Source organism: Strix aluco, chromosome 1 (genome assembly GCF_031877795.1).
Source record: "Strix aluco isolate bStrAlu1 chromosome 1, bStrAlu1.hap1, whole genome shotgun sequence".
Lineage (NCBI taxonomy): Eukaryota > Metazoa > Chordata > Aves > Strigiformes > Strigidae > Strix > Strix aluco.
In genome coordinates, this window is record NC_133931.1 from 21,893,462 (window position 1) to 21,907,496 (window position 14,035).

The 14,035-nt window shown below is 36.9% G+C and overlaps 1 protein-coding gene across 29 annotated transcripts in view; it reads right to left on the bottom strand.

Annotated features, from left to right (window-relative positions):
- Positions 1-14,035, bottom strand: part of RIMS2 (regulating synaptic membrane exocytosis 2) — a 500,381-nt gene that overhangs the window by 60,152 nt on the left and 426,194 nt on the right. For 28 of the 29 annotated variants that reach the window (XM_074814158.1, XM_074814086.1, XM_074813314.1 and 25 more), the window contains one exon: positions 137-378. In XM_074814158.1, coding sequence (XP_074670259.1) covers positions 137-378 — 242 coding nt within the window. The remainder of the gene's footprint in view (positions 1-136; positions 379-14,035) is intronic. The other variant, XM_074812570.1, reaches the window with a different exon arrangement.

Genomic DNA, 14,035 nt, shown 5'->3' on the forward strand with positions numbered 1-14,035 from the left:
GACTGGTTTCTTCATTCCGTAGAATATTGTTGATTAGGCAACTTCAACAAAATATTCAAATGATTAAACCATAATACATACACATTATGTACATTCAAATGATAATCTGAGAGGAGAAAAAAAATCCAGTTCCTACCAGTTTGGCTGAGTTGTGATGTGCTACGGCTTTTTCGTGAGAGACCCACAATAGCGACCATCTTTGCACCGATGCTGGAGCGTCTCTTTTTGCCACCACCGCCAACAGTACCCACTGCCGTGTCCGACTGGCTGCCATCGTTCTTCTCCAGTGTGTACATGTCCCCACCAATGCTGGTGCTCTTAGTCATGTTCTTTCCTGAGGTGCCCATCTGTCTGCTTTGCATTTTGGATGTAAAGACACTGTCAGCCAGTGGATGGATAAACAGCGCAAAGAAGAGTAAAAAGGGGAAGACAGAAAAGGACAGGTTTCAGATGGAAAGTTTTGGGAGACTGGAGGGTAAAAGCAGCTAATTCACACAGGTAGGGTTTGGTTTTTGAGAGGTAAAAAGGAGCAATGTTAATTCTAGGTTTCTGTTTGGTCTCCTGTAAACACACTTGACTCATCAAAATTTTGTTTTAAATAACAAGCTCTTATTTACTGATTGTCTTAAAACACATTACCAGCAAAAGCATATCAAAGAATTTATACATCCATATATATCATATATACAATTTTTGCTTGGGAAATTTACACTTCTTGCTTGGGAATTTTTGCTTGGTGCCCCTCGTCTCACATACATACACACAAATAATCTATATTCCTCCAGGACACAGATACTCGATTCATTACTGAGTGGAAAAGGCTATCAGTCTGAAGTCTAGCTTTGGTTTCTAAACATCCAGACACTTAAAGGATATTTTCAGTAAACTGGTTTAGCTTAGTTATCCTACAGTAATGAACAGCCATAGGTTTTTGCTCCCCCTCTTCAGTAACAAATACATGTATTATATATGTATTTCATACAACACTTGGCCGGTATGTGACATAGATCATCATTACTGATAAAATGGAATTTAATTCTAAGATACCTTTTGTACCCATTTGTAGACTGTTTCTACATGCTCTACGTGGCTGCATCTAAATTATCTGCTGCAGCATTTCACAACATGCCCCAGGGAGACCTGGGTCTCCCAGTGGACCAGGCTAAGGGACCTTTCTTTCCTTTGCACAGAAATTACAATCTACAGTGATGACAGCAGTACCTCTGCAATTTTGCCCTGACATCTAACTGGTAAGTGTCTGGACAAAATCCACACCTGGAAACTTTCGAGCACATATGGGCCCGAGGATAAACAGAGAATGTTTCTATTTCAGTGAAGTTCTTGCACAGAACTTAGACCTTTACTATTCTGTTCAGTATAGTGCATCTCCTTAAAAAGATTTTCAAAAGCATGCAACAGCTATTCCTAGAGTTTTACTGCTCAGCAAATGTCTCTAGAGTAAATATTAGTGGGTATAGCCACACTCCTTTCCCCTTACCTATAATGGCCTGAATCTATTTCAAAAAAGGAAGGGTTTATGGCTTCTTTATGTAGTTCTTACAACACATGTTCTGTCACTAAAAATTTAGCTAGGGAATTAATGCAGTGCCCTCAAAAGCAAAGGGATCACTGGGTCTCTTTCCACTGATTCAAGGGGAATTGGGATAAGGCATCAAATCTGGAACAACAATGCAACTATTTAAGATATCTGAGAGGTAACCATAAAGTGGTGTGCTCTTTAGTTGACAGCTGCATGTGCATGAAGTCACAAAATGCTTGGAGTTAAGCCACAACTCAGAGGAAAACATAAGAGCTAGTTTATAGAAGTGGACCTCTACCATCAAGTGAAAAAATATTGATTGTGCTTCTCAAGGAATTTATAAGGGAAAATATGAATGAATGTTTGAATCAACAGATGAAGAGGCACAAAACAAAGCTGAGAGCGAGCCATAATGGCTTTGCCTGGGCAGACAGTAACAAAAGACTGGAACAGAGTGGTAACCTGAAAACTTTTTTCTTATCCCTTTTTAACTCTTTGTTGTTATATGTTAGTACACGCTGACTCACATTGGTACAGTTATCACTAAGGAAGGAGTGGGATAGGATGCAGCTGAAGAGGAAGACAGGGAAGATAAAAAAAGGAGGATCTGTATTTGTGGGTCTTTTTAGCACCATGATAACTTGTCAGATGATAATGCCACATGCTGTAATTTCTTTCAAATTAACAACTTTAGAGATTGATTCACAGAAACAAGATACCACAGAAAATAGTTCTGTTTCAACACTACCTTGCATTATAAGAAATACTAGAGATCTAGGAAGAACAGTGTTGGGAAGAGCTAGTATCTTCAACTTTACCTTATGCAAAATGCTTCTAAGAATCAGAAAATTAGAGCCGCTTATCCAGTAATGCTATTTTTAACCCAAGTTCTCTAAGGAAATATGATTAATGAGACTGTGTTTTCTGTCAGGACTCTAAAAGACAATATTTTAAAAAATCAGTTCAAATTTGAAAGGAGTAGAAAACTAGAGCTATGTAGTTTCTAAAACTGTTTTGAAAACAGATCCCTGGAGAGAGATCTTATGACTGTTCGTTTGGGGAAAGGTTGTAGTACAAGTCATTACTGAATCTCTGTTATTTCATGTAGGAGCTCATTTGCACACACAGGCTAATAGGGGAAGTAACATTTTTACTGCTTACAGAACAACCTGTTCCAATGATCCATTTTTCAAGAATGATATTCAGAAAATCAGTGGGTTCCTGTCATATAGAGAATAGTAATTATGACATTGCTTTATAAGTTATATTAACATTTAAGAAATGTCTTATGTCATAGCAGTGAAAACAGAAATATTCTGTTTTCTCATAAAAAGTTACACCGAGGAGAAAGTTCCCATTTCCCAAGTCTAATGTGCCTTTGAGGTGCTTCGTGTGTCATTTCCTAAGATGTATAATTCTATTTAAGTACAATGGATTACAATAGTTACCCCTGTTAAAGAAATCAATGTGCTTAAAAAGGTTGGCGTGCAAACAAAATTGCTATAATTTCACTATGAAGTTAACTATGAAAATACTATGCATTACAAAAATTTGCTCCTTGGCTGCTGTCTAAAGGCTTCTGTATCACAAAATGAAGTTTTGCTGTGTACACCTGCAAACAATAAGGTAGATTTAATTCAGCCACATTCTTTTGACCAACTGAGAAATGTAGGAAAGAGAATTCAAGTAAGGAAGAAGGGATTTAGATTTAGATTTATGTAGATATATCAAATACTAATACAAATGGCTAATATTGAAAGTTCATTCACAAAACTCTGCTTTTTTTCCAGAAGAGTTCTAAAACTATTTGCTTTAATTAAATGTTTACGGTTTTTTCCATCCTCTCTAAAGCAGCAGAGAAGACATCTTTGTTATGTTCCCAACTAGCAAACAGCTCCTGGAGAAAGCCATCACATAAAGGTGGCTTTGTTTTTTGTCAATTCCTCTCTTAAAAAAAAAGCTTTTAGAAATCAGCACTAGAAGAGTTCTGAGTGGCTTATAGTACCTCATAGTAAATCTGCAGTGGTCAGGAGCACCTCCTTCATCAGCACTCTGAACGCTTTCTGGTCATCCAACCCTCACTCACTAATTATTCTTGGTAGATGCTTGGTATCCTCACCAGTGAAGGTATCCTTCTACCCAGACTGCCTTTTGACAGTGCCAGAAATGGATTATTCTCAGAAAAATCAGGTATTGTATGCCAGGTTTGCTTCCTTTCTGAGGTAACAGAAAGATGGACTTCAGAGTGAAGCAGAAATTACAGGAAGTTTTCTTTGCATGTACATATACACAGACATTATCACACACACACATCCAGTTAAATATGTACAACAATATTTTAAAACTAACATTAAATAAAAGTAATTTATGAGATGATATGAGTCAATGAATAGATATGCACTAAAAACATGGTTCTCAAGGTGTCTTATAAGATATTAAAAATATCTTAAAAATATCGTCTGCAAATAGAATATGCATCCAGATAGGGAAAAAAAAAATAACTATGCTCATCCCAATCATATGTGCATAATGGCATAATAATCACCCTTATTACAACCAAAACAAGAACAAAATGATCACACAACCCCAGCTGTGTGGCAGCCCACAGATTACAGCAATAGCAGAGTGAAGGTTGAAGCCAGGTCACTGACTCTGGCTTATGCGGACCAACCAGTCAACAAGAGCAGGGTGATGGGCACAGTTCACATGGGAATGCTGCTTCCTGCATTACCCCTAAATCCAGGAAACCACCTGAGGATACCCGAGAACTGCAGACAGGTCTCCCTGTCTGTGTAAGTATCTAGTCAGATGTTTCAATTTCCCATTGAACAGAAGAAAGGAAAGCTTTCTCTACTCAGTCTTCCACTTCAATCACTTTCTTTTCTAGTTTTTCTCAGTTGTGAGAAGTAACTTTGCACACTCTTCCTAAAATACAGCATTCCTCTGTAATCTCTTCACAAACAAGCAGAGGGAGTACTCAAATGCAAGTCAAATGACTAATAACAGCTAAGTGTAAAACAAACCCTGAAATCTGATCATCAATTAAAACAGTCTACTTAAAGCAAACTCAAGAGAGGTGTTAAATATTTTTGTATTTTCCTAAGTGATAATTATTCCAGTCAGGGTCAAGTAGGGCATGTCAGCTTCCTATGTATTTTACAGTACATTTTCTGAACTATAATTGTTTGTGCCACCTACACTATGGATAAATTTTAGAGGAATATATTCTCAAAGCTGAAGCAGAAAGTTCTTCACAACAAACAAGGGAAAAATAAGACTATAGAAAAGAGAGTAAGACATCTATAAATATTTGTAATTTAAAGCCAATGGTGGGTACGACAACCCTAAGCACCAGATATTATGTTTAAAAATATACCATGCTAGCCAGCTGAGGGGAGTCAGACTGACAGATACCTATGACAGGAAATTTAATATGGTCTTTATTGTCATTGAAGACTCCTGTGCCACACCTATAGTAGTTAATAAAATGACTCAGGCCTGTTCTCTGACCTTGACAGCCTGCATACACACAGCTAACTTACACCCTTCCCAAAACAGGGTTTTCTCCAGCATGCTGCCTATAGGAATCAGACCCTGACCCATGCCATCTCCTGAATTGTGCCAGGGCTGAATCAGGGGCACCTTATCAGTGTCCGGCACAAAGCTATGCCAAGGAGAACATAAACTGTTTAAACAATATGGATGATCAAGACTATGTCCTGGCCCTGTCTAGCTTACTGTTATAGACATAGCCTTAAATTCCTTGATGGTACTACAAATCTCAGATTGTTTTCAAATCCTGATATTCAACAGGCCAATTCTAGCCCATAAGCTGTTTATGAATCCTTTTAAAGAAAAACAGTAATGAAGTACAAAACTGGTATTCATGCATAGCCTTCTGGAAAATGCAGTGTTGTTTCTGGATTTCTTAAAGGCATTAATCTTGAAGATCTCTTTACAGAGACCCACTTGTTTTCAAACAGGAGCAGCAATTGTTCTCTGGAATCAAATTTGCTATCAAGGTTTTCCACACTCCTACTATACCAGATAATCAGAAACTATCTTGTTTTTCTCTCCAGTTTGTCAATACCTGTGCTGAATTACAGAAAGATTAGAAAAAAATGGCAGAGAAACTCTCCCAAAATACAATGCCTAGGACAGACTATTTGGAAAATAATCCCTTCTGGAGTTGATGGGGAGGAGTATACCATAAAGTGCCTAAGGAAATCCTCTTAGAAGAGAGGCAGAGAAGTAGGTCTCATAGGAAGATCTTTGCTTTAGTCTTGGTATCTCCTGCTTTAGACAGACCATTTCCTTGATATCTGGCTGAGAAGGAAAGCAACTGTTTGTGAGGTTTGAGTTAAGGAGAGGGAAGATTTCATAGTGCAAAAGGATCCTGCCTCAAAGGCTGAGAAACTGATCTGAAGCCATCTTATATACAACAGTATAGCTGGTAACTCTTTGCACCAGGTAAAATGGACTGCACTGTGGACAAATGCTCCAGATCCTAGATAAACAGGTTCCAGATAAAAACTTGGTTTAATCAACATTTTGGGATGTTAAGAAGTAAAAAACAAGTCAGAAACTTCATCCAACCTCTCCCAATTTCTGACATTAGTGCTTTAGAAGTGTTTAATTTTGTTTCTTACAAGAAAATAATAATTTTAGAACTAATTGATTGTTGACTGCTGTTATATTTTCCATGAAGCAGTTAGACACACTGAATCCTCATCATTTCATATGTACCAAATGGAAAGTCTCGTCCTGTTGCTATAGTTAAAAACCTGCAGTTTCTGACTGCAGCTTTTGAATCAGTTGCAGAGTTGGAAAACATCTCACGAGTTGGTCAGATTCTTGCCTACAGAAACAGAAACTTTTTATAGCAACTGGCTGGTTAGTACAATAAGTGCCAAATTTCCTCAGGAACCTTTTGTTTAGGCCAGAAAAACAAAATAAAATGAAACACAAACCAAAAAAAACCCCACTGACACCTGGGAGTCCTTATGTTTTATCATGCCTTTTGAGATTTACAGTATGTGGCAAACTATCCAGAATGGGGATGGAGGAACTAAAGACTCTCCTGAAAGACTGAAGACTCTCCTAGTGACTCTCCTGAAAGCTGTTACGGCTATAAAAAGCAATTATAAAGTCCCATAGGTTAAAGAACTTCATTAAGATTTTTGCAGGCATCCTATATTGTTGCACAGGGCAGTACTGCCCATTCTTTCTGTACATTAAGCAATCCAAAGGGCAGCAACGAGAAAGGCTAAACTGGGAAAATACACTCACTTAGTCTTTCTTCATAGACAAGAAATAGAAATTACAAATTGGCCCAAATCCAAATCTTAGGATACCACTGTCATTCAAAAAAATACAGATCATATCCTTTCAGACATCCTCTCCCATCACCTCATTTTTCTCTCCTTATCAAAATGATAATTAGACTCTTGTAAATTGAACACCTTTCTTTCCCTGTATCTCATTTGTTAAATAATATCACAATCCATCTGCCAGCTCAAAATAAGTCCCAGTGTCAGGAACCCCAGCCCTGTTGCTTAGCTAGTGACTTGCTGGACTAAAACTGACAGACTAAATTTAGACTGATCAGTAAGACTGATAGACTAAAATTATTAGGACAATCTTGATTTTTTTTTTTTACTTACCAACAAATATACTTTGCTAAAACCAGTATTATGAAGCACAGGCATTTTTCCAATCTACAATATTTTTAATATTTTTAAATGTGAAGGAGAATATATCAATACTATCCATTGTACTGTATATGCTAGTCAGATTTTTGAGGATTCTGTTTGTATTTTCACAGTTGTCTTTACAGCAGAATTGGAAATGAAAACATATAATCTTGTTGCTCTGTCAAAAGTGCATGTATTGGAGAATCAGATTTACACTTAGGTCATTTGGAGGATCTTGCAGGTTTCTGTTTTTCCCAATGCACAGTCAATATTACTACTTCCCTGTCATTTAGCTTAGTTCTCTGGTAATGGTCCCTAAAGAAAATAAAGCACCTGCAGTAGTAAATATACACTTTGCCAACTGTGGAGTACAGCTGTGTGGTGTGATGTCCTAGGGATAGGATTTTAACAATTTTTCAATTGTTGTAATAGATATTTTCTAATACATGTCTCTTGTGAGACTGGAAGACCCACTGAAGACTTTGTTTACAGATTTTTACAAGCAGGAGAGGAATTTTAATGACATTCTTAATACATTTATCAAGTCAATTGGAGAGGGTCTCATTTCATTAATTTAGCAAAAACAGCATTATGGAGACAGCTATGATGTAGGAAATAGCACTTCCATGGGAACAATGCTTCTGGCCAATGCATGCACTCATCTGCCAATTCACATCAAAGAGAGACACTGCAGGTTCAAAATTATAATGACTTAGTCTCTTGAGATTCACTTAGTCAAAAGTTATCCTATTAACTTGTTTGTGATATAAATCTCTAATAGCTACTGGACTAACTTAATTATTAGGTTTAGTTTATTGAAATTAGAACAAGCAAGTTGGTGGGAAACAATAAAGCAGTGATTATAATGTATTTTGTTATGTATATTCTTATTCAAAGAAAACTTGTGTGCACACCTCAAAATAAAACTAACACTATATGAAGTATCTGTTTCAAAGGGCTCTTTCATTACAAATCAGAAATACTTCACCTGTTACAGTACATAGGTTGCCTTTAACTGGATCTTCCCCATCTGCTAGATATCAAGCTCTGCACACTGTTTTATTATTATAAATTAATAGATGTATAGCTTTTTCCATATCATGTCTAGCATGCTTTTTTTAAATAGGAACAAATTTCAAAATTACCAAATACTGTCACAACAAATGAGTGATGAGAAAAAACTGTAGCAGATAACTGTTTCCAAACACTAGCAGCTGAATTCTTCACAGAGCTTCAAAGATTTTTGATAAAAGTTCTCACCATCTCTGAGAGAACAATTGGCCATTTTTTATATAAAAATATAATTTATAAGATATTTTTATTTATAACAACTTTTTAATTTAAATTAATGAATGTTATAATTAAAATATTATATTTATATTCATCTACTGTTGATAAACTTCCAATTTCTCCTTTACAAAGTTACAGAAAAGCTTTATTACCCTGCTAACAGTACTGAATCGTTGCAGAAATCTCTTCCTCTGATACAGTGAACTGAACCAGCCATTTACTATGTGTGAATGCAAAATGAGGCTAGTGAGAAAACTAGCTGCAGTTCAAAAGTCTTGCATTAGTCAGCTGCCATATTCATTTGTAAATACAAGCAGTCCATATGAGCTCTGAAGTCTTGGCAGTAAAGTAAGTACATTCCAAACAAAGACAGAGTCAGTTTTGAATAACATCCAGAATCTCTGAGTTTAGAAAGCATCTTCTTTAACCCAGCCTGGCAAAGAAGCAGTTGCATTTGTAAAAGCAGGTTAACAACAAGCTTGCCAAATTAAAACTGACAGTGTGCAACGTGATTTAATTGAGTGTCTCTTACAGAAATGCACCTTGTATGTACTTAATCTGAAAGTTAAATGTTATGTGCTTATTCAAACATACTGATGAATTATAGTCTTCCAACACAGATGGAAGAGAGGGGTCATTACATTTTCTATATTAACACACTTACTGATTTGTTCCTTGTAGGCCTGAAAAGAGCTCTATGAAATGAAAAGCAAGCAGAGAATTGATAAACCAGACTTCAAATCCGCTATGTCCAAGACCTAAAACTACCAAGTCAGGACAATGAGAAAAATTTCAGACTTGAAGGCAGAAATGCTAGAAAATATATAGAGGTAAGAGACATCTTACCTCTATTGCCTCAGGGTAAAGATGATTTATCATCTTTACTTACTGAAGTGAAACTAGCTATAAGGAAGATTTTCTTACTTAGAAAACACATTGTCAGCTCGAAAACTTTGGAAGATAGACATGCAGGAACTGGATAGGATGTGCTACTGAGATTACATTAAGGGGAAAATCACGTAATACACAGGGAATATCCAGATGTTCTGAAAGGACTTTATTTAAATAAATTGATGTAGTCAATATGGATTTCACTATAGCTGCATCTATACTTCATTCATGAGAGACTGGATTGCTTTGATTAGTACTGTACAATGTGGATATGCTCATGCTTGTTGTACTGCTTGTGTGTGTGTGTGTGGCAGCAGGCGTCTAAAGAATAAAGCAACTCTGATGTTTCCTTCATTCTTTGGAAATTCAGGTTGCTTGAGGATTCTGAAAAATCAGGGTCAGAATAAGCACTACTAACAGCTCACAAACCCTTAGCGCCTCTCTTGAATTGATCTTCTGGGACTGAGAGCTAAATGGACATGAGCAAGAGATCTGAAGCCATAATTACTTCAACAAAAGAGGCATTATCTGGGGCATCATGATCTTGCCTGTCTGACTTCTGTCACTTTGACAAAATGACTTTGAGTCACTTTGGGCCTCTGGGGAAAATTAGAAAAGCATCCAGAAAACTTAAGACCATCATAAAAAGAATATGTTGTGAGGAAACGTGGCTTATATCTTTTTGAACACAGGTCTGCAAACTTTGTTTTTCTGACCTAGGGAGGACAGATCTATGGCCAAAACTCCCTGCTGAGGCAGAGTGGCATTTTGCACACCATGCATGTTTGAAGCAAAGACTCCTCTTCTTTACCTTTGGCCTCCATAGGAATCGTGCTCATATTATGGCTAAGAGCTGGGAAGTGCTGGGTATTGTGGTATTTGTAGGGAAATATATAAGCTTATTTCTTACTAGGGGCCACCTGATTACACATCTCCCAGCTTGTTTAGGTAGCACATTATGGACTTCATAGACTAAGATGAATATGAATACCATGCAGGTACAGTGACAGTACTGAACCAAACTGTTCAGATGCTTGGTCAAATAACATTAAAATCAGATAGATGGTCAATGGCAAACCACTGGACCATCATCTTACCATAGGTATTAAGTACACAATGGTAAGACCAACACTTGCCCCCTGACTGTTAGTTAAAATATCATACTTGCCAGATGGATCTGGTAATGTGTTTCAAAGGCCCTGGCACAAAACCAGTAACTGTTTTAGAAATACTTTTATGAAGTAACAGGAAGGAGTTTGTGTTTGATTCTTAAGTGGCTAAGTGATAAACTTATTAATTATTTTTAATTAAGTACATTTAGAGGAATCAGAAAAGGAACTACATGAATTTTAGAGAATCTTTTCACTTTTCTAACAAAAACTACTCAGGTAAACATAGTGGAAACATACAGCACTAAGACAGAACCACAGAATCATAATATCAAAGAAATAAAAGCCTGATGAGCTTCAACATTCAATTCCTGGTTTTGATAAGTTTCTACCCCACCCTTAGTTGTTGCTATTGCTATTCTTGTCCACAGACCTATTGTGCTCAATTTTGTACAAATAAAGATAAAAAAGTCTATTGAAGAACTTATGATTCATTCTAGTTTTAAATAGCTTCAGAAAATGAGCCTTTTTAAATACACATAAAAGCGCAAAAACTAATTTCAACATTTATATTTGCTTCAAATTCTCATTTTAATTTTTCCCTTCATCCCTACTTTCCTGCATGTCTACATGGCTTTCCATCTTCACCTCTTGGAGGGTTTTTTTAAACTACTGATGCACTGTTTTTAAATAATCTTTAGTAACAGGAGTACACCAGTGCTTTCTGGATCACAGGTTGGAGCTGACTCAACAGAGGTTAAAGTGCAGACAGCATGTCATGGAGAGTGAAGCAGTCTCAATGATATTATGTTGCTGTCAAAGAAAAATTGTCTGAGTACCCTGCTGGGTGCCATATATCAAAGCTCCAGATCGTTTCAAATGAGGTATTTTCACTGTTCACCTGTTAATAATGTGTACTTCCAAATTCATTACTTTATTATCTCCCAGTGGATCAGAATAAGTTTACTAGTTGTAAAGGAGTCTATACATCTTTTGTACTTACTCCAAAGCAACAGGAAAAAGTGGGTCTCCAAGGGCTTGATAGATGGTGACAAATAACTTAGAAACAGGTGACTTTGCGACATTTCTTAAATTATTTGTATGCTACTCTCAGTACAGATTTCACAACAAATACATTATTTCATATAATTCCTTTCTGAACCATTGATATTTTGTATCCTTTTTCACAGTATTTTTCCAGAGTCACAGATAATTTTCTTCCACGTCATCTACAAAAGTGTAAAAAACCAAGTGGCCAAATTATTGACTGTGTGTGTTGCTGCAAACTCAGTAGCTATATGAATTTACAGGTTTTGAAGATTGCCTTGCTGTGGAATACTAAAGTTAAAAAGCTTACATCAAAAAGTAGTGACTTTGAATCTATTTTTCAAATGGGACAAGAATTTGCCATGAACTGCTAACAGACTCTATACAGCCCAATAATACAAATTAAATCTCACTGAAAAAAAGTTTATTTTAGGTTCGATTTCAGACCCACAGACTGGCAATACATGAGCACCTCTCTGCCTATCTAGTCAGAAGTATGCAGAAGAGTTATGTTAGGGGGACACAAAATAAAGTTGCTGCATTTTGTTCAAGGACTCAGTCCATCATATCTGCCCCAGCTGCCTGAATAACAAAATGTTGCAGCTGAAAAGAGCTGGCAAACATTGTACTGCAATCTGCCGCTCTCATCCCAGGAATAGCAAGGTCACTTTGTTGTGATGTTAAAAAATTTGTTACACCAACATCTTGGGTTGAGAGCTTCAGGAAACTGCATGCTGACATGTTTTCCCTGAAAAATTACATAAACATTGACATAGCTGTACCCAAGTTCTCTCTCCGCCCATGGCAGAAATTAAGCTGGGCGAACCTTATCTAGAGAGAGAGAGAGCGAGAGAGAGCGCTATTGGGAGCATAGACTGCCTGCACTTCAATTTTGCTAAAGGACTGATCATGCAGTGGCGAAAGAGTCTCAGGCTACAGCTTTCCCTTACAAACATATGGCCTGTTTGTCTAGAAGGGTTAGGCACAATTAACTTCTTTGATCCAGTAGTGCAGCTGGAGCAATCTTTGTAATCATTCTGAAATAGCTTTAAGAAACCAAACAGCACATGCACAATGAAAAATAGATTCTCGGTGCTTGTTATCTTTTGTATGGTTTTTATATTTTTACCAGAATATAGATTTTCAAAAAATGTTACTGGCTTCCACCCCTGAGAAGGAGCTTGCACAGACTGAATTGACATGCTTTTTCATCCAGCTTTGCAAAACACTACATTTAACTGATAATAGCTGCAATCACAGTGGAAGGCTTGTAAAACCTGAAATACTAAGATTATAATATAATGAAAACTAAGGAACAAATACTCATCAGGATTCAGTTTTAAAACCTACAAATTAAATTCTTTAAAGATTTTTTGACTGAATGACACAATAAAGAACTAGAAAGTGAATTTGAAATTAATCTTTATACCCAACAAGGGAAGGGACACAGAGAGCATGAAGAACCATTAGGAAGAGGAAAAGTTTTGTATCTGAAGAAATCCGTCACTTAAAAGTACATCCTGCACTCTGTTTCTTGTATCTTCATGTGCCTCTGCAAAATTACATCCCAGCTGACTTTTTCTAATACAAATTCTCCTTCCTCAGTCCTCATGACACATCTTCCTACTTAATCAGGTCTATTTCTTCTACTGTCCTTTAGCATTCACTTCTTTTCTTCACATGGGATGTCAATGATTTCTTCCAATACGTAGCAAAACACATGACCAATTCTTCTGTGCTGTCTCTGCATTCTCTTTATACATTTTTCTCCCCTTGCCCCTGTCATGGATGCAGAATTTTCTTACTGGATCTCTTCCTCAACTGTTTTATTTGCCTAAGTGATCGTATGCTATCTTCTCACCTCCCTTTCCCCCCATGCCTCTTTCCTTATTTTTACCTCTAGCCACCTGGTCGTCACTGACTCTTTTCCCAGATCATAGAAACATGATTCAGCATATCCCTTTAGAAAGTAGCACAGAACCTTTAGTCTTGCTCTCATCAGGTCTGCATCTACAGCCACATCTCCTTTCTCTTTTCCATCTCTGAATGGAACACATTGTTTTAAGTAAATTTCTTGAGTTCTTGTTTTCCAATTACATTTCAAACCCTTTCCAAACAACTATCTTTCCCTTTTTGCATTCGGATGAAACTACTCCTGCCAGTCTTGAATGATTTCTTAAAATTTCAAAAGTACACTGTTCTTCTTTGCTTTGCTACAATTAATGATGCTCTAATATGTTACTTCCCTTAGTTCCCACAGTTCATCCCCTCTCAATTTTTTTCTCTCTCTAACCTTTCATTCAAAACATGCTCTGGTAGATTCTCATTTTCTGCCCACCCAGTTAACTGTGATGGTCCCACCGGGCTGTAGTACTGTCTCCTCTATTGCTATCCCTCAGACATCATCCCTTCATCAACAGCACATGAAAGCATTATCCCCTCTGCAATAAAAACTCCCTCTCGTC